Genomic DNA, 19,933 nt, shown 5'->3' with positions numbered 1-19,933 from the left:
AATTACTTCTGTTGTAGAGGAATGGAGTACATATTGTGGTAATGAAATCAAGCGACAGGTGGTATGCACTTATCGGCCCCTCAGTAGCCTATTATTTTTCTTGGGTATCATCAGCGTCCTCGCCCAGGCTAACGTCCCCAGCATTGAAGCACTGACCACACTCAATCAGCTTCGCTGGGCAGGCCACATAGTTCGCACGCCAGACACGAGACTCCCTAAGCAATTTCTCGATGCGGAGCTCCTTCATGCCAAATGAGCCAAAGGTGGACAGTGGAAACGTTACAAGGACACCTTCGCAGCCTCCTTGGTAAAGTGCCACACATCACCACTGACACCTGGGAGACCCTGGCCAAAGACCGCCCTAGGTGGAGAAAGTGCATTTGGGAGGGCGTTGAGCTCTTCGAATCTCAACGTTGCAAGCATGAAGAGGTCAGGTGCAGGCAGCGGGAGGAGCGTGCGGCAAATCAGTCCCACCCCCTTCCCACCGACGAATGTCTGTCCCACCTGTGACGGGGTCTGTGGCTCTTGCATTGGACTGTTCAGCCACCAAAGGACTCACTTCAGGAGTAGGAGCAAGTCTTCCTCGATTCCGAGGGACTGCCTGTGATAATCATCAGGACAGAAGTCACTGGAAGTTGGTACACCATCTCATTCTACCAGTTGAAATGACTAAAAGCTGACTGATTTGCCAGATTAAAAAAAAAAGCCAAATGATTCATAGAATGGTTGCAGCACGGAAGAAGGCCGTTTGGCCCATCGAGCCCGTGCTGGCTCTCTGCAAGATTTTTTCAGCTAGTTCCACTCCCCCCGTCCTTTCCCTGTAGCCATGCAATTTTTTTTTCTTTCCAGTACTTATCCAACTCACTTTTGAAAGTTAGGATTGAGTCTTTCAGGCAGTGCATTCAGATCCCAACCACTCACTGCATTTATAAAACAAAATTATTGCGTCACCTTTGGTTCTTCTGCCAATCACCTTAAATCTGTGTCCTCTGGTTCTCAACCCTTCTGCCAATGGGAACAGTTTCTACCTACTCTGTCCAGACGCCTTATGATTTTGAACACCTCGATCAAGTCTCCTCTCAATCTCTGCTGTCAGGAAACATAGAAAAATAGGTGAGGATTAGGCCATTCGGCCCTTCGCGCCTGCACCACCATTCAATAAGATCACGACTGATCATTAAGGAGAGGATTGACTAATCCCCTTCAGCGAAGAGAACCTGCTTACCCCTACCTGCTCTGGTCTCCCATATGACTCCAATCCCACATGTGTGGCTGACCCTTAATGACCCCTGAAGTTGCCAAACAACCCACTAATTTTCAGGGTGTCACCCACATCCTGAGGGAAACAGATTATTTTTTAAAGGAAAGGAAATAATTTGAAGAACACAAGTTCAAACTGTTTTTATGTACCTTGAACTTGCTTCTAATAGGATAGCATTGGTACCTACTTGTGGGGAAAATGCAGGAAGAAAACTGGGTCTATAGAGAGGAACAAGAAATAAAACCATTTCACAAAGTAGCAAAATTAACATTTTAATTTGAAAAACACTTCAGTGCCATATAATATCTAGAAAACCGTTTAAATGATTTCTAGTGGAATTGGTGTATTGAAATACTTAATTTCTAATATCCAGAGGTGTTTACTTGCTGAAGTTAATGAGGAAACACCATTTTTATCATTGAAATATGGTTGACTATTTCTTCCCCTTATTTTTGGAAACTGAAATAAAAAATGAATTGGAAGAAAATTCCAGATTTCACTGAAAAATAAGGGGCTCAATTTTCCCCAACCTCTTTTTTTGGCGCACTTACCCTACATGCGCCGACTTTGCGCGCTGGAAACGGCGCCGAAAAAGAGTGTCCCCATCCTGCCCGCTCTGTCGAGTCTCCCGTATCCCAGCACGGAGTACATAGTGCAGTGGGGCGCGGAGCAACAGCCCAGCGCAGAAAACACTGCCGGCAGCTGTCTGCATGCGCAGTGGAGTCTGCGCGCATGCTCCTCGCCCTCCCAGCGAGTCCTGCAGGCTGTGAGCAGGACCCGATGCTCACAGCCCCTATCCTTAGCCGAAGGGACGCCCCAATGTTCGCCGCACCCTATCCCTGGCCGAAGGGATGCCCGATGTCGCCTGGTGAATGGGGAATATCCTGCAGTATTTATTCAGGGTCGCTCAGAGTTGTCAGAAACGGAGTGCAAAAGTTGGGAATTTGGTAAGCGGGAATTTGGTGCAGAGAGGGGAAGGAGGTTCTGTTTTTTGGCTTCAATACATGTAGTGATTCATGTTACATATTTAAATATTTCATATAATCTACCTAAAGCTTAAACTAGATCAAGTAATGAGTTAATAAACTATAAGCTAAGTTGATTAAATAGATGTAGAAAGGCTGTTTCTCCTGGCTGAGATTATCCACTTTGGACCCAAGAAAGATAGATCAGAATAAATGGTGTGAAGCTTGGAACTGTGGTGCTTTAAATGTATTAACCTGCGCCAAATTCTTAACTGCCCACAATGTTTTTCAGTGCTGGCCACATACGCTGAACTAAGTCGATTTGGAGTAAGTTTTAGCTGGCCAAAGCGACATAAATGGCCAAAACTGGCCTAAGTGACTGGGAACGCTTATTGGGGAAAATGGTGTTTTTTAACTTATGCCAGAAAAACCAACTTACTGCAAAAAAAATTGGAGCAGGTCATGGCCAAAATTGGGCCCCAAGGTCTTTATTCAGTACAAGTCTCTGTCTCTGATACTGAAGCAGATACATTGTTAAGCTTTGCATGCTTATGGCGCAGAGATGCTTTTGCAGAAGCTAAAATGGGTGGCTCTATTACTAGTCGAAGAAATAAGAGGATCTTCTGCTTTGCCCGTACAAGTCAGGACAAGAGCAAATGATCCTTGGTGCAGTGGTGAGGCCATGAGTATAGGTATGGGGATCTGGAGTTTATGAAGTCTCATCCAATGACAGATGTTTTCAGTTGCAGACATGACTAGGCACTTAATGTTCAAATAAGGTGTGTGTTGGACAGGCGTAACAAATTTGATACAGATAATTCGTTTGCAACATTTACTCGACCCAGTTTCCTGGAAATGTGTTCCCTGCTGTGTGGATGTTTTCTCACACTGGTTTAATAATTTGGCTAGCTTATGCTGAATATTTGCTGACATGCTTTAAATTGTTTCAGACTAGATTTCAAATGAGTTTCATCACAGGTCTTAAGTAACCTGAGAATGAATTTTAATTGCTTAAGTACTTAAAGATGAATGTAATACGGAGGAGCTTAGTGGCATAGAATGGAGTCATCAAACTTTTTGAGCTTGATGCAGCAATACTGTCAGTTTAATTTCTGAGCTCACCGAGAAAATGGCGCAGGCTTAAGGTAATATATAAAACAAATAATTTATATTTTCAGGAAAATCTGGTGCAAAAATTGGAATTGAATAACCATCCAGGCATAGCACGGTGGTTTATCTATTTTATGCGTTAAAAGCAAGTGGGCTCACATTTCTTTTGGTAGTGTCCTTGTTTTCAAATCCCTCTCTGGCCTCACCACTCTCTATCTCTGTAATCTCCTTCAGCCCCACAACCCCCCCGAGATGTCTGCGCTCCTCTAATTCTGCCCTCTTGAGCATCCCTGATTATAATCGCTCATCCATCGGTTGCCATGACTTCTGTTGCCTCAGCCCTAAGCTCTGGATTTCCTTCCCTAAACCTCTCCGCCTCTCTTTAGTCCTTCAAGACGCTCCTTAAAACCTACCTCTTTGACCCAGCTTTTGGTCACCTGCCCATATTTCTCCTTGTGCGGCTTGGTGTCAGATTTTTTCTTTCATAATTCTGTGAAGCACCTTGGGATGTTTCACTACGTTAAAGGTGCTATATAAATACAAGTTGTAGATGGTACTATGAGCATAACGTTATGTGACTCATCAGCTTAAGTGGCACTTGCCCATTTGCTACGTGATGGGTGCCTGTGAGCTCCCTTTATCATCCAGATGAAAATTGACACATATTTTGAATATCTTTAATTACCTTCCTATTTATAAACTCTGCACTTCTCTAGTCTGGTATAAGACCGGCTGAAAACTAAAACACACATTGTCCCTGTTGTGTATCTGTAAATGTTCTCAACAAATTTCCTTCCCTTTTTGAGCCAGGCATTGGAAACTTTTCCGGGGCAAAGGTGCGGATCTACTTGGTCCCAGAGGCGCGACCCATTCACCACAAGGCGCGAGTGGTACCTCACATGGAAATCGAGCTGGACATGCTGCAACGCGAGGGCATCATCTCCCCAGTGGAATTCAGCGAGTGGGCCAGCCCAATTGTTCCAGTACTCAAAAGTGATGGCACGGTCAGGATTTGCGGCGATTATAAAGTAACTATTAATCGTTTCTCGCTACAGGACCAATACCCGCTACCGAAGGCAGACGACCTATTTGCGACGCTGGCAGGAGGCAAGACGTTCACCAAGCTCGACCTGACTTCGGCCTACATGACGCAGGAGCTGGAGGAGTCTTCGAAGGGCCTCACCTGCATCAACATGCACAAGGGACTGTTCATCTACAACAGATGCCCGTTTGGAATTCGGTCTGCTGCAACGATCTTCCAGAGAAACATGGAGAGCCTACTCAAGTCGGTACCACACACGGTGGTCTTTCAGGACGACTTATTGGTCATGGGTTGGGACACCGCCGAGCACCTACAAAACCTGGAGGAGGTCCTCCAGCGACTGGATCGCGTAGGGCTGCGGCTGAAAAGGTCAAAATGTGTCTTCATGGCAACAGAAGTGGAGTTTTTGGCCCACAGACGCCAAGACAGAGGCTATCAGGAACGCGCACAAGCCACAGAACGTCACGGAGCTGCAGTCGTTCCTGGGACTCCTCAACTATTTTGGTAACTTCCTACCGGTGTTAAGCACCCTTTTAGAGCCCCTACATGTGTTATTGCGCAAAGGTGAGAACTGGGTATGGGGAGAAAACCAAGTAATTGCTTTTGAGAAAGCCAGAAACATTTTATGCTCCAACAAGCTGCTTGTATTGTATAACCCGTGTAAAAGACTTGTGCTAGCATGTGACGTGTCGTCGTACGGAGTCGGGTGTGTATTACAACAAGCTAACGTTGCGAGGAAGTTGCAACCTGTCGCCTATGCTTCCAGGAGCTTGTCTAAGGCCGAGAGGGCCTACAGCATGATTGAGCAAGAAGCATTAGCATGTGTGTTCGGGGTGAAGAAAATGCATCAGTACCTGTTTGGCCTCAAATTTGAGCTGGAAACCGATCACAAGCCCTTCACATCCCTGTTCACTGAAAACAAGAAAATAAATACTAATGTCTCAGCCCGCATACAAAGGTGGGCATTCGCGCTATCAGCGTATAACTATACCATCCGCCACAGGCCAGGCACCGAGAACTGTGCAGATGCTCTCAGTCGGCTACCATTGCCCACCACGGGGGTGGAAATGGCGCAGCCTGCAAACTTGTTGATGGTGGCGCAGCCTGCAGCCTTGTTGATGGTCATGGAAGCGTTTGAAAATGATAAATCACCTGTCACGGCCTGCCAGATTAGGACTTGGACCAGCCAAGATCCTCTGCTGTCCCTAGTAAAAAAACTGTGTACTGCATGGGAGCTGGGCCAGCATCCCCGTTGAAATGCAAGAGCCAATCAAGCCGTTCTAGCGACGAAAGGACGAGCTGTCCATTCAGGCAGACTGCCTGTTGTGGGGTAACCGCGTAGTGCTACCAAAAAAAGGCAGGGAGATGTTCATCTCGGATCTCCACAGCACACACCCAGATATAGTAATGATGAAAGCGATAGCCAGATCCCACGTGTGGTGGCCCAGTATCGACTCTGACTTAGAGTCCTGTGAATTCATGACCCGCAATGGGATCAAACATGTCGCCTCGGCCCCGTTTAAACCAGCCTCCAATGGGCAGGCAGAGTGGGCAGTACAAACAATCAAACAGAGCCTCAAACGAGTCACAGAAGGCTCACTCCAAACCCGCCTGTCCCGAGTACTGCTTAGCTATCGCACGAGACCCCACTAGCTCATAGGGGTGCCCCCGGCTGAAAAGGACACTTAAAGCCAGACTCTCGCTGGTTCACCCCAACCTGCATGATCGGGTAGAGAGCAGGCGACGGCAACAAAATGTAAACGATCGTCGCGCCACTGTGTCACGGGAAATTGATCTGAATGATACTGTGTATGTACTAAACTATGGACATGGTCCCAAGTGGATCACGGGCACGGTGATAGCTAAAGAAGGGAATAGGGTGTTTGTAGTCAAACTAGACAATGGACAAATTTGCAGAAAGCACCTGGACCAAACGAGGCTGTGGTTCACAGACTGCCCTGAACAACCCACAGCAGACACCACCTTTTTTGAGCTCACAACACACACGCAAAGGATCAACGACACCACGCCAGACCAGGAAATCGAACCCATCACGTCCAACAGCCCAGCAAGGCCAGGCTCACCTAGCAGCCCTGCAGGGCCAACAACACGCCAGCCCAGCGAGGGCACAGCCAACACACCAGAACAGACATTTGTACCGAGGCGATCCACCTGCGAAAGAAAGGCTCCCGACCGCCTCACCTTGTAAATAGTTTTCACTTTGACTTTGGGGTGGGAGTGATGTTGTGTATCTGTAAAGCATGCACTCCCATGTTCTGCCACCAGGGAGCTCATCCCCTGACGTCCCAAGGGATCCCAGCATCCCTTGGGAGCAGTGTATATAAGAACATAAGAACATAAGAATTAGGAACAGGAGTAGGCCATCTAGTCCCTCGAGCCTGCTCCGCCATTCAACAAGATCATGGCTGTTCTGGCCGTGGACTCAGCTCCACTTACCCGCCCGCTCCCCATAACCCTTAATTCCCTTATTGGTTAAAAATCTATCTGTGATTTGAATACATTCAATGAGCTAGCCTCAACTGCTTCCTTGGGCAGAGAATTCCACAGATTCACAACCCTCTGGGAGAAGAAATTCCTTCTCAACTCGGTTTTAAATTGGCTCCCCCGTATTTTGAGGCTGTGCCCCCTAGTTCTCGTCTCCCCGACCAGTGGAAACAACCTCTCTGCCTTTATCTTGTCTATCCCTTTCATTATTTTCAATGTTTCTATAAGATCACCCCTCATCCTTCTGAACTCCAATGAGTAAAGACCCAGTCTACTCAATCTATCATCATAAGGTAACCCCCTCATCTCCGGAATCAGCCTAGTGAATCGTCTCTATACCCCCTCCAAAGCCAGTATATCCTTCCTTAAGTAAGGTGACCAAAACTGCAGTACTCCAGGTGCGGCCTCACCAATACCCTGTAGTTACAGCAGGACCTCCCTGCTTTTGTACTCCATCCCTCTCGCAATGAAGGCCAACATTCCATTCGCCTTCCTGATTACCTGCTGCACCTGCAAACTAACTTTTTTGGATTCATGCACAAGAGTTTCATGCACAAGGACCCCCCAGATCCCTCTGCACCGCAGCATGTTGTAATTTCTCCCCATTCAAATAATATTCCTTTTTTTTTTCCAAGGTGGATGACCTCACATTTTCCGACATTGTATTCCATCTGCCAAACCTTAGTCCATTCGCTTAACCTATCTAAATCCCTTTGCAGCCTCTCTGTGATCTCTACACAACCCGCTTTCCCACTCATCTTTGTGTCATCTGCAAATTTTGTTACACTACACTCTGTCCCCTCTTCCAGGTCATCTATGTATATTGTGGTCCCAGCACCGATCCCTGCGGCACACCACTAACCACCGATTTCCAACCTGAAAAGGACCCATTTATCCCGACTCTCTGCTTTCTGTTCACCAGCCAATTCTTGATCCATGCTAATACATTTCCTCCGACTCCTAAGCCGGCCCCTAAGGCCTGTTCCTCACTCTGGAGTGTCTTATTAAAGACTGAGGTCACTGTTACTTTAACCTCCCTGGTGCAGCCTCATCTGAGTTAGGAACACAATAGTCCCCATGGGCAATTTGTCGGGAGGAAAGCAGGAAGCAGAAGTGGGAAAAGTTATTGATAGCACAGGCATTAAATGGGCCCAACAACAGCGGGTGGAAAGTTTGAATTCATTTATAGTTGACATGCATTTTCTAAGTTCTGATGCTGTTTCTTAATTTGATTTTATATAAAAGAGGGAGTTGTCCTCACAGGCGGTTTATCCTGACAAAAGCAGAACGGGGGAGGGAAGAATCATTTTCAGTGGCCTTAGATTTTGTAATTGCTCGGTGTATTATTAAATAACTTCCCTTTTAAACAACGTGCTTTGCACTGGAACTCTAAATGGGTTAGTTTCCACTCATCACTTACAAACGGAAATCCTGCCCAATAAACTGAGTGATCCTGCCATCCCCAAAAGAATAGCTTCAGTGGATGAGAAGCCTGGTAACTCATCGGGGGTAGGATTACTGAATGAAAGGCACAGCATAGAATTCTGGCCATTCTCCCATCCCCACCTTTGTCCACTTATCCCTGATCTCCATCGCTCCACCAGTGGTGGCCATGCCTTCCGCTGCCCAGGCCCTAAGCACTATCACTCCTCCTTTAAGACCATCCTTAAATTCTACTGCTTTGACCAAGCTTTTGGTCACCTGTCCCAATATCTCTGTGGCTTGATCAACTTTTGTTCGATTAGCTCGTGTGAAGTACCTTCGGACTTTAAAGGCACTATATCAATAGAAAGAAAGACAGACTTGGAGTTACACAGTACCTTTCAGGACCACCGGACGTCTCAAAGATCTTTACAGCCAATGAAGTACTTTTTGGAGCGTAGTCACTGTTGTAATTTAGGAAGGATTAAATGCAAGTTGTTGCTATCTAACCCTGCTTAACCTGAACAGTTTTCTTGGTCTTGACTATCTTTGTGCAATGTCATAGGAGATGGACTCATTAATGCATTAAAATCCTTGTGATGGCAACATTGTCGTGCTGAACACTGAAATCGGTGAGCAACACTGTAACGGTTATTCTTCCTAGCTTAGCCTGTTGCAACTAAGTACTTCCTCCCACGAACCTTGAGCAAGGCCAGAGCAGATTAATTTACACTGTAGGGATTGCAGGCTTTGGGAAGGCGCAGAAAGATATAAGGGGGCGAACTCTGTGGGTGCAACACACGTTGAGCACTCAGCATCAGTGAAGTATACCACAGATGTTTGGGACTGCTTTTATTCCTCAGGCTGCTGGATTCTCTTCCACTTTACCAGTTTATGCTGTTTGCATTTCACTTGCATTTCTTTATAAGGCTTATCATTTCATGTCGAGAGTCAATTTAACCACCTGATTACCTTTTAACCACTTTATGATATTCTATTGCTTGTATCCCTGTAATCTCCTCCAGGCCCCGCCCTCCCCCCACCGAGATGTCTGCGCTCCTCTAATTCTGCCCTCTTGAGCATCCCTGATTATAATCGTGTAACCATCGGTGGCCGTGCCTTCTGTTGTCTCGGCCCCAAGCTCTGGAACTCCCTCCCTAAACCTCTCTGTCTCTCTTTCCTCCTTCAAGACGCTCCTTAAAACCTACCTCTTTGCCCAAGCTTTTGGTCATTTGCGCTAATTTCTACTTATGTGGCTCGGTTTCAAATGTTTATCGCATAATACTCCTGTGAAGCGCCTTGGGACGTTTCACTACGTTAAAGGCGCTATATAAATACAAGTTGCATGTATGTAACCCCCTCCCCCTCCTTTTTAAAATGCTGTTCATCGTTATTTTTGTTTTCAAATTTTAATTAAGGATTACATGACTGTTCTCTCCACAGATGCCACCTGGGCTGCTGAGTGTTTCTAGTATTTTCTATTTTTGTTTCATGAAATTGTTGCACTTTAAGCCTCGATGGGAAATTTTTGTTGAATTAATGCAAATGAGAGCACTGGGGAAAAAACCAAGACTGCGAAAAGGCCTTTGCAACCAATTATATTTTTAATATACCCAATGTTTTGCCTCCTGCTACTTGCCTGTTAGATCATTCCAAATACTTAAGATCCAATTATTTGGAAAAGGTAAGAATTATATAACTCTCTCTGTATATATAATCTATCTATCTATCTATCTATCTATCTATCTATCTATCTATCACTCTCTTGCTCTCTCTTATCTTTCTCTCTCTCTCACTATAGAACAGTTACAGCACAGAAGGAGGCCATTCGGCCCGTCGAGCCCGTGCCGGCTCTCTGCAAGAGCACTTCAGCCGGTCCCACTCCCCCCGCCCTTTCCCCGTAGCTCTGCAATTTTTTCCTTCAGGGACTTATCCAACTCCCTTTTGAAAGCCACGATTGAGTCTGCCTCCACCACCCTCTCAGGCAGCACATTCCAGATCCTAACCACTCCCTGTATAAAAAAGTTTTTCCTCATGTCGCCTTTGGTTCTTCTGCCAATCGCCTTAAATCTGTCTGTCTGTCTGTCTGTCTCTATCTATCTATCTATCTATCCATCTCTATCTATTAATCTATCTAATATCCTTATCTATCTATTATCCTTTATCTATCTAGCTCTATATCTATATCGATATATAGATATAGATAGATATATATATCTATATATATCCCTAGATCTATATATATCTATACATATCTCTATACCTATCTATATATTAGATATATATCTATATATATATATAGATAGAGATATATAGAGATATAGGGATATAGATCTAGGGATAGAGACAGATCTAGGGATATATATATATAGGGATATATATACATACAGGGATATATATATATATATATATGGGGATATATATAGATACAAGATATATATATACATATATATGGGGATATATATAGATATGGGGATATATATATATACATACAGGGATATATATATAGGAATATATATAAATACAGGGATATATATATATATAGGGATATATATATATATGGGGATATATATAGATACAGGGATATATTTTATATACATAGGAATTGTATATATGGATAGGGACTGGGATATATATATATATATATATAGGAATTGTATATACGGATAGGGACAGGAATATATTTTATATATATATAGTAATTGTATATATGGATAGAATATAAACAATGAGCGTTGAGAGTTTGTATTTGAACCGTTACAGAATAGTGGCGAGGGATGGGAGACTCAGTCTTTGTACAGCTAGCTGGCTGCAGCCTATTGATGTCGAGACCCTGATGACCCAACAAGTAGCTCTTGAGGCCGGTGGCGGCAGCCAATGGGTTGCTGCCTGGTGGCTCTGGCTCTGGCTGCGGCGCTGCGGGGCGTTTAGCGCCGGTTCTCAGTGCGCGGCCGGGCCATGGCGGGGTGCGCGGCGATACTGGCTTCGCTGCTCTGCCTGCTCCCGGCTCCAAGCAGCAGCCAGAAAGCCGAGCGGCCGCACCGCAAGTTCGAGTACAAGTACAGCTTCAAAGGTCCGCACCTGGTGCTGCACGATGGCTCCATCCCCTTCTGGACACACCATGGCAGTAAGTTTGACGTTTCCTTCAAACTGGGGGCTTTAAAAAAAAAACTTTTGACTGCATCTTACTTTGCAGCTCGTAATTGGATCTATTTCTGATTAGCTGGGCACAGCGCAGTTCCTCTTCATATGGTGTGTGCATTGCTTAGCGTGTTATTTAAAAACTTTCTTACCTTTTTAGAGTCTTTAACTGTTTAAAGATGTTGGAAATTAGTGAAAAATAACGTTTGGGGGAGAGGGGTGGGGAGTTGACTAAGTATTCTCAAGTCTCCTCATATTTGTAACAAATTTTTTGCTGTTGTGAAATTTTCAGCCCTCTCTGGCTGTCACATGAGGTCGCCTGTTGTCTCCAGATCTTCCCCTTCCTCACTTTCAAACACGTGCAGACACACACACACACACACACACAAACCGGACACGCGTGCTATCTAAGAGATTCAGACCCACGTTGAATATTTCTTCCCTGCAGTACTTATCAGTTTGAACTTTTTTTTAAAATTGTGGAGACTTTTAGAAAGTCATTGTTGGGCTAGCAAAAAAAGAAGTGCTAGCTCTCCACAAGAATGCTTAAAAAAAAATTAGTACATACAGAAACCTAGATAATTTGCTGATAAACCAACCAATGTGGTAGATTACCAAAATCTGATAAAGAAACTTCTTTACCCAGAGAGCGGTGAGAATGGGGAACTCGCTGCCACAGGGAGTGCTTCAGGCGAATAGTATCGATGCATTTAAGGGGAAGCTAGAAAAGCATATGAGGGAGAAGGGAATAGAGGGTTATGCTGATAGTTAGATGAGGAAAGACAGGAGGAGGCTCGAGTGGAGCATAAACGCCGGCATGGACTGGTTGGGCCGAATGGCCTGTTTCTGAGCCTTTTTATCCTGTGTAATCCAGGAACCCCAAGTTTGAAAACCTAGATATTCACATGTTTTTTTCCTACGGTATAACTAACTGACTTGTTAGTAATGACTGAAAGACTCATTACTTTAGACAGTTAACCGTGATACAGCAACCGTTGTTTAATTCTACAGGCAGGGACCGGACTGAAAATACATGCAAGTCTGCTTTCGCCAACACTGCAGAGTTTCAGCAGATTTTAATGTGCGTTATCGCTGGTCATGTCCTCTCTAAGATGTTCGAATTGGGCTACTTGTTCCGGATCTTGATCCAGATGGCACTATGCTGCTCAGACGTAGCCGAAGGGATTTTTACATGTTGCAAACCAGCACGCTTGAAACCGAGTGACTAAAATTCATTCACGGTAACAAGTGTCATCCCTGGCTCAGTGGGCAGCACCTTCGCCTCTGAGTCGGGAGCTTGTGGGTTCAAATCCCACCCCAGGGACTTGAGCACAAAAAATCTAGGCTGACACTCCCAGTGCAGTGCTGAGGGAGCGCTGCACTGTCGGAGGTGCTGTCCTTCGGATGAGGCGTCAAACCGAGGCGCCGTCTGCCCTCTCAGGTGGACGTAAAAGATCCCATGGCACTGTTTTTCAAAGAGCAGGGAAGTTCTCCCCGGTATCATGATCAATATTTATCCCTCAACCAACACCTTGATGTCCACAAACTTGGCTGCCGCGTTTCCTACATTACAACAGTGACTACGCTTCTACAGTACTTCATTGGCTGTAAAGTGCTTTGGGATGTTGAAGTTGTGAAAGGCGCTATAGAAATGCAGGCCGTTTTACTGCTGTACCTAATTCTATGGAAGTGAATACTGAAGTTATTCTGTGTGTCATTGTTGTCCTCTGCAGGCAAAAGAGTATTCTGATATTTAAAACTTTCGAAACTAATAAAGTAATCTTCCAAAATAAAATGTCAATCAGGTAAGGGTAATGTTATCCGAAGAAGAGCCATCAAGTAACTTCCTGGCCTTCCGCACTTGCATCTTATGGTTCACTTGTTCAAGACCAGTTGGCACACGTCAACTGTGGTTTAATTTCTCTGACATCGGTCTTGCTTGTAATTTTGTTGCGTGGCGCAAGAGGCTGTTCGGGTCACATACCCACAGTCAATATTTCAACAACCCTAGAGCCACGTCATATTATAGATTCCAGAATTGATGGCCCAGAAACAGGGTTTTTTTTCGGAAGAGGTACCTGACGCGGATTCATTTTACTCGTGTAATTTACTTTAAATTGTTTACTGCCAGTAATTGATATTCCCACTGCCCATATGCTATAAGTGAAGACTCCTGTGTGGGCTGAGCTTTACTCTAGTTTTGAAAGAAAGAGTTGCATTTATATAGCACCTTTCACGAACACCGGACGTATCAAAGCGCTTTGCAGCCAATGAAGCACTTTTGGAGTGTAGTCACTGTTGTAATGTGGGAAACGCGGCAGCCAATTTGCGCACAGCAAGCTCCCACAAACAGCAATGTGAGAATGACCCAGATAATCTGTTTTTGTTATTTTTTGGTTGAGGGATAAATATTGGCCCCAGGACACCGGGGATAACTCCCCCTGCTCCTCTTCGAAATAGTGCCGTGGATCTTTTATGTCCACCTGAGAGGGCAGACGGGGCCTCGGTTTAGCGCCTCATCCGAAAGGCGACACCTCCGGCAGTGCAGCACTCCCTCAGCACTGCACTGGGATTTTAAATTTGGAGATCTGCTGTCCCAATTGCGTCACCAAAGATGGCGAATGGTACCTCAAGCTAACTAAAGGATTAAGTTACTCAGTTTAAGAACTTCTATGACTGCAAGCCTCAATCAGCTGCTTTCAGACCTAAATATCAAACCAGTGGTTTACCTTGTATAGAATATACAGCACAGAAACAGGCCATTCGACCCAACAGGTCCGTGCCGGTGTTTATGCTCCACACAAGCCTCTTCATCCCACCCCTCTTCATCCCACCCTCTCAGTACACCCTTCTACTTTCTCCCTCGTGTTTACCTAGCTTCCCCTTAAATGCATCGATACTATTCACCTCAACCACTCCCTATGGTAGCAGGTTTCCCATTTGAACCACTCTGAGTAAAAAAAAAAAAATCTTGAATTCCTTATTGGATTTATTAGTGATGATCTTATATTTATGAACCCTAGTTTTGGATTAACCCGCAAATGGAAGCACCTCTACGACTACCTGATGATTTAAACAACGAAAATAATGCTTGTATTTCTGTTTTTTAAAAAAAGGTCCCACAGAAGGAGGAAACAAAATGGAAGATTTTTATTCCCCAGAACTGTTTCTATGTTGTAATGAAAGCTTGTGTGCTGAGAATTATAGTCTGCTTACAGACCTAAGTCCTGGGGCCTGTAGTAAGGTTATAGCCTGTGGGGCCTTCAATCCGATAGAAAGCAGACTGATTGGTCTGATCCAATAAGTGTTGCCATGACGACCATTAAGGCCATCTTACTTCAAGATGCCAATGTACTATCAAGAACTTCTTCCCAGATTAAAATGTTAGGTGCATCAAAATAGCTGCATAATAAGATGTCACTGTTTTCTGCCTCGTGTTCTATTCTAGTCAGTTGGACTTGTGACCAGTTGTACAAATGCACACAGCCACTGTAATATATTTGCTTCATGGGTTATTTGCTTAAGAATTCATAGCAACTCATTGCTATTAAGAACTAGTTGGTTTATTAGCAAACGGTTTAACAATCACACCACACATTACCAGTTCATCCACCAGACTCACGTACACCTGCTTCGTCGTGGTTCCCCCCGAACCCAACTGGCCGGGGTTTTATTGAGTCTTGTGAACATCACGTGACTGGCTAAACCACTCCCAACTCAACAGCTCTACAACTATTTTAATATAACATAAAATCGAGCGCCCCCTTTTGGCGAAGGCACAAATTTCAAATTAAACTTTTATCAACGGCTCTACAGACCTGTGAGCATACTCGCAGGTGCATACATTGCACCACCCTCTTTGTATAAGGATAAATAACAGCATTTCTTGCTTCATTGTTTCTCAGATGCCCTGCCTAGTTCCGAGCGAGTCCGAGTTGTCCCTTCGCTGCGAAGCCAAAGTGGATCTGTGTGGACTAAAAATAACGTAGCTTTTGAAAACTGGGAGATCGAAGTTGCATTTCGGATAAGTGGCCGAAACCAAATTGGTGCAGATGGACTGGTGCGTTTTTCAATCTTTGCAGCAAACTTCAGCTTTCAGTTAGCAGCCTGTGACTTAGCGTCGTCTAGCAGAAAGGGAGCTGATGGCTGCATTAAAAATGTACTCAGAAAATGTTTCCGTATGGCGTGTTCTACTCTCCTTATGGGTTTTCTTTGTCCAGTACGAGATCTCTACCCCACAATCTCAGTTTACAGACTGTATTATGCAACATACCACTAAAAATATGCAAAGCTCTTGAATGTGGAGGGATTTATTTTACTAAAGAGAAAAAAACACCTTATTTTACGCTGTTGGCAAATGTCAAACGTCAACATAAGTTTAAAAGTAACGATGCATACTTTCTGTGCACACTAACAGACGAACATTGACTGTGGGTGGCATGTGATCAAACGTTGCCTATTTATATGGAAGATCAGCTTGGTCACTGTAGACTCAAGATGGTGATTGAATCTCGAAGTCTAGGAAATTCCTACATCATGCTGAGCAATTAGTATTGTGGAAAATCTCTCTCTCCATATAGAGTCATGCCAATGTATCTTCATACCCAAGGTTTACCCATAATTATGTTTGATCTGGTGCTCAGTCTGTCAACTCTTTGGCCCATTACTTCAGATTTTTAAGTTGGTCAGAACTCCTAACTACAATAATTGAATTTATGTGGTATTCCTGGGATGAAAGGGTTGTCCTATGAAGAGAGATTGAGGAGATTGGGCCTGTACTCTCTGGAGTTTAGAAGATTGAGAGATGATCTCATTGAAACATATCAGATTTTGAGGGGAATTGACAGGGTAGATGCTGAGAGGTTGTTTCCCCGGGCTGGAGAGTCTAGAACCAGGGAGCATATTCTCAGGATAAAAGAGTTGGCCATTTAAGACTGAGATGAGGAGCAATTTTTTCACTCAAAGGGTTGTGACTTTGGAGTTCTCTACCCCAAAGGGATTAATTGTGGAGTATATTCAAGGCTAGAGATAGATACATTTTTAGACTCCAGAGGAATCAAGGGATGTGGAGATCGGGCCGGAAAGTGGAGTTGAGGTCGATGATCAGCCATGATCTTATTGAATGGTGGAGCAGGCTCGAGGGGTTGTATGGCCCATTCTTGCTCCTAATTCTTACGTTCTTATGGTGCCTGGTTACATCTCAGACTGCTTCACATAATATATATTTTTTTAAATACCGTGACCGTTATGTAGGTCAATATACTTCCATTCGTGGTCAATCCAGCAAGGTCTGTGATCTTAACATCCTGCGAGAGACATCGCAGTCCAGCTCAAGGGTCAACGCAAAGCTCAGAATGCTTAGCAATGCATGGATGTCCTCGGCGCCCTTGTTTGAATAAAAACATATTTGATCACACTTTTCTATTCAGTTGTGTTTTCAAAATATTCTTGATGGTGACAGTACTCTATTTATCAAGTGAATATAACTCTTAAAAAAAGTTGCCTTAATATCTACAAATATTTAGTAAGTTTCCCACCTTGCTTAATATAGCCCAATCTTCAGTGCCTTGTGTGAGATGAACTCTGCTTAAATTTAAGTACAAATTGCATATTACTATCAAAGTGGAGTAGACACTACATTCTAGCGTGGACCCCATCTATTTTCTCTTCGTTCCTACTCCACCCTCGAACTACATGTACCATCACTAGCCGAGAGATTGGAGGGCAACCTATTCCTACGTCTCTACCACTACCTCTCCGTGGCCAGCTGGTGACATTTCCTTCCTTCACTCGTTTCCGTCACTCACTCTTTCCCGTCACTCACTCGTCCCTTCTGTCACTCCCTCCCTCCCTCAGATTGGTAAATTCCTGCATGGAGAATCATGAGCACAGAACACTCCACGGTGCAGTGAAGCCGGCCTGGTGTGAATTGCCAAATCCGTTGGACTTGCTTGGTGAATTTGTAGGAATGTGTTGATGTGAATGCAACAATGTGGGTAGATGCTCATAACCTCTTCTATCACCAGGCCATATGGTACACCAGAGAGAGAGGGCCAACGGGATCCGTTTTTGGAGCAGTTGATCGCTGGCATGGTGTCGGCATCTTCTTCGACACATTCGACAATGATGGCAGCGTAAGTAAGAAAAGAACAAGACAAGTGACTTTTGTTGGACTAGTGTCTGTAAAGTGCGTGCATGAGTTGTGAAGACATTATTATGTTGTTCTGCTTTAAATCAGTGGCTCTTGTAGTCGGGTTCTGGACAATATTCCCTCTAATTTTTTATTCCTGCTCCAGCACTTTAACTTTCCTCCAGTGGCCTGTGCAGGGCCTCGCGATTGGCGCATGGCTGCACATCTTCGGGGCAACATTGACTGCGGTTCATGTTGTCCTACCTCCCCAACGGTTGCAGCCCGGTATGGTGTCCCCGACAATATTTATCCCTCAATCAACATAGCGAAAGGCCGATTATCTGGCCGTTGTCACGTTGCTGTTTGTGGGAGCTTGCTGAGCGCAAAAATTGGCTGCTGCGTTTCCCACATTGCAACAGTGACTGCACTCCGAAAAGTATTTAATTGGCTGTAATGTGCTTTGGGGCAACCGATGGTCGTGACAGGTGTTACGTAAATACAAGTCTTGCATATTCGAAGCCTACATTCAACATGCTCGAAGTTGCACAGCCAGAGCTGGAGTTCAGTGTTTACCAACAATGACGGACAGGTAAAGCCCATCTGGTCCATTGAATCTATCCCCCACAATTGCGATACCTTGTGTATCACAACATATGCACTCCACCCCACCCGAAACCATGTGATCTCCTGGGATAGGCATAAAACAAGATTTTTTAAAAACCCCAGGCCAGTTTGGGGGGAAAAAAATCTGGGAAAGTGATCCATCCCATAAGACCTATAGTTTTAATGAGCCCAAGTTTCGAGCCACGCCTAGAACGGCGCAGTCCGGACCTAGACGCCCGTTTTTCGCGCCACAACGTGCGCCTAAAAAAACCCTCCGTTTTCTCCACCTCCCTGCAGGTCCTCTGGCCCTCGGCGCAGCGCAGCAGGAGCTGTAGGGGGCGGAGCCAGGTCCCTGCGCTGAAAACAGTGCCGGGACCTCTGCACATGCGCGCTACAGTGGGCACGCATGTTCAGTAGCTCCAGGCGCCCGAAACTGTGTGGGAGGGGCCCGAAGCACGCAGCCCCTAGCCCTGGCCAAATGGCCTCACTGGGGCTGCGTGAATAAGGCTCCTCCCACGGGCAGCTCCTGCTTCCTGCCGACCCGACACGACTCCCGCTTCCCGCCTCCGGACCGGACCCGACACCGACTCCCCGCCGCCGCCCCCCCCTCGCCCCCGGACCGGACCCGACACCCGCTCCCCCCCCTCTGCCTCCGGACCCGACTCCCGCTCCCACCGCCCCTGCCCCCGGACTGGATCCGACCTGACCTCCCTCACCCCGACCTGACCTCCCTCTCCCTCCCTCCCGACCCCCGACCCGAACCGAACCGACCTCCCTCCCACCACGCCCCCGACCCGACCCAACGCCACCTACCTGTAAATCTGGTGCTGGGGACGGGCCCTGCCCGAAGTCTCAGGCCCGGCCCGTTCAGCCTCCTTCCCCCCCCCCTCCTCCCCACAAATCTCCTTCCCCCCCCCACAAATCTCCTTCCCCCCCCCACAAATCTCCTTCCCCCCCCCAATCTCCTTCCCCCCCCAATCTCCTTCCCCCCCCAATCTCCTTCCCCCCCCAATCTCCTTCCCCCCAATCTCCTTCCCCCCCCAATCTCCTTCCCCCCCCAATCTCCTTCCCCCCCCAATCTCCTTCCCCCCAATCTCCTTCCCCCCCAATCTCCTTCCCCCCCAATCTCCTTCCCCCCCCAATCTCCTTCCCCCCCCAATCTCCTTCCCCCCCAATCTCCTTCCCCCCCAATCTCCTTCCCCCCCCAATCTCCTTCCCCCCCCAATCTCCTTCCCCCCCCAATCTCCTTCCCCCCCAATCTCCTTCCCCCCCCAATCTCCTTCCCCCCCAATCTCCTTCCCCCCCCAATCTCCTTCCCCCCCCAATCTCCTTCCCCCCCAATCTCCTCCCCCCCCCAATCTCCTCCCCCCCCCAATATCCTTCCCCCCCCAATCTCCTTCCCCCCCCAATCTCCTTCCCCCCCCAATCTCCTTCCCCCCCCAATCTCCTTCCCCCCCCAATCTCCTTCCCCCCCCAATCTCCTTCCCCCCCAATCTCCTTCCCCCCCAATCTCCTTCCCCCCCAATCTCCTTCCCCCCCAATCTCCTTCCCCCCCAATCTCCTTCCCCCCCAATCTCCTTCCCCCCCAATCTCCTTCCCCCCCCAATCTCCTTCCCCCCCCAATCTCCTTCCCCCCCCAATCTCCTTCCCCCCCCAATCTCCTTCCCCCCCAATCTCCTTCCCCCCCAATCTCCTTCCCCCCCAATCTCCTTCCCCCCCAATCTCCTTCCCCCCCCAATCTCCTTCCCCCCCCC

At 46.4% G+C, this 19,933-nt stretch overlaps 1 protein-coding gene across 2 annotated transcripts in view; it reads left to right on the top strand.

The window, feature by feature from the left end:
• Positions 1-11,176: 11,176 nt before the first annotated feature.
• Positions 11,177-19,933, top strand: part of LOC139234104 (protein ERGIC-53-like) — a 67,702-nt gene continuing 58,945 nt past the window's right edge. For both annotated transcript variants that reach the window (XM_070865042.1, XM_070865043.1), the window contains exons 1-3: positions 11,177-11,432; positions 15,352-15,506; positions 17,473-17,580. In XM_070865042.1, coding sequence (XP_070721143.1) covers positions 11,264-11,432; positions 15,352-15,506; positions 17,473-17,580 — 432 coding nt within the window. In that variant the 5' untranslated portion in view covers positions 11,177-11,263. The remainder of the gene's footprint in view (positions 11,433-15,351; positions 15,507-17,472; positions 17,581-19,933) is intronic.

The sequence above is a fragment of the Pristiophorus japonicus genome, chromosome 21 (assembly GCF_044704955.1).
Source record: "Pristiophorus japonicus isolate sPriJap1 chromosome 21, sPriJap1.hap1, whole genome shotgun sequence".
NCBI classification, from domain to species: domain Eukaryota; kingdom Metazoa; phylum Chordata; class Chondrichthyes; family Pristiophoridae; genus Pristiophorus; species Pristiophorus japonicus.
Note: the sequence above shows the minus strand (reverse complement) of the source record. Positions and strands in the feature narration are given on the sequence as shown.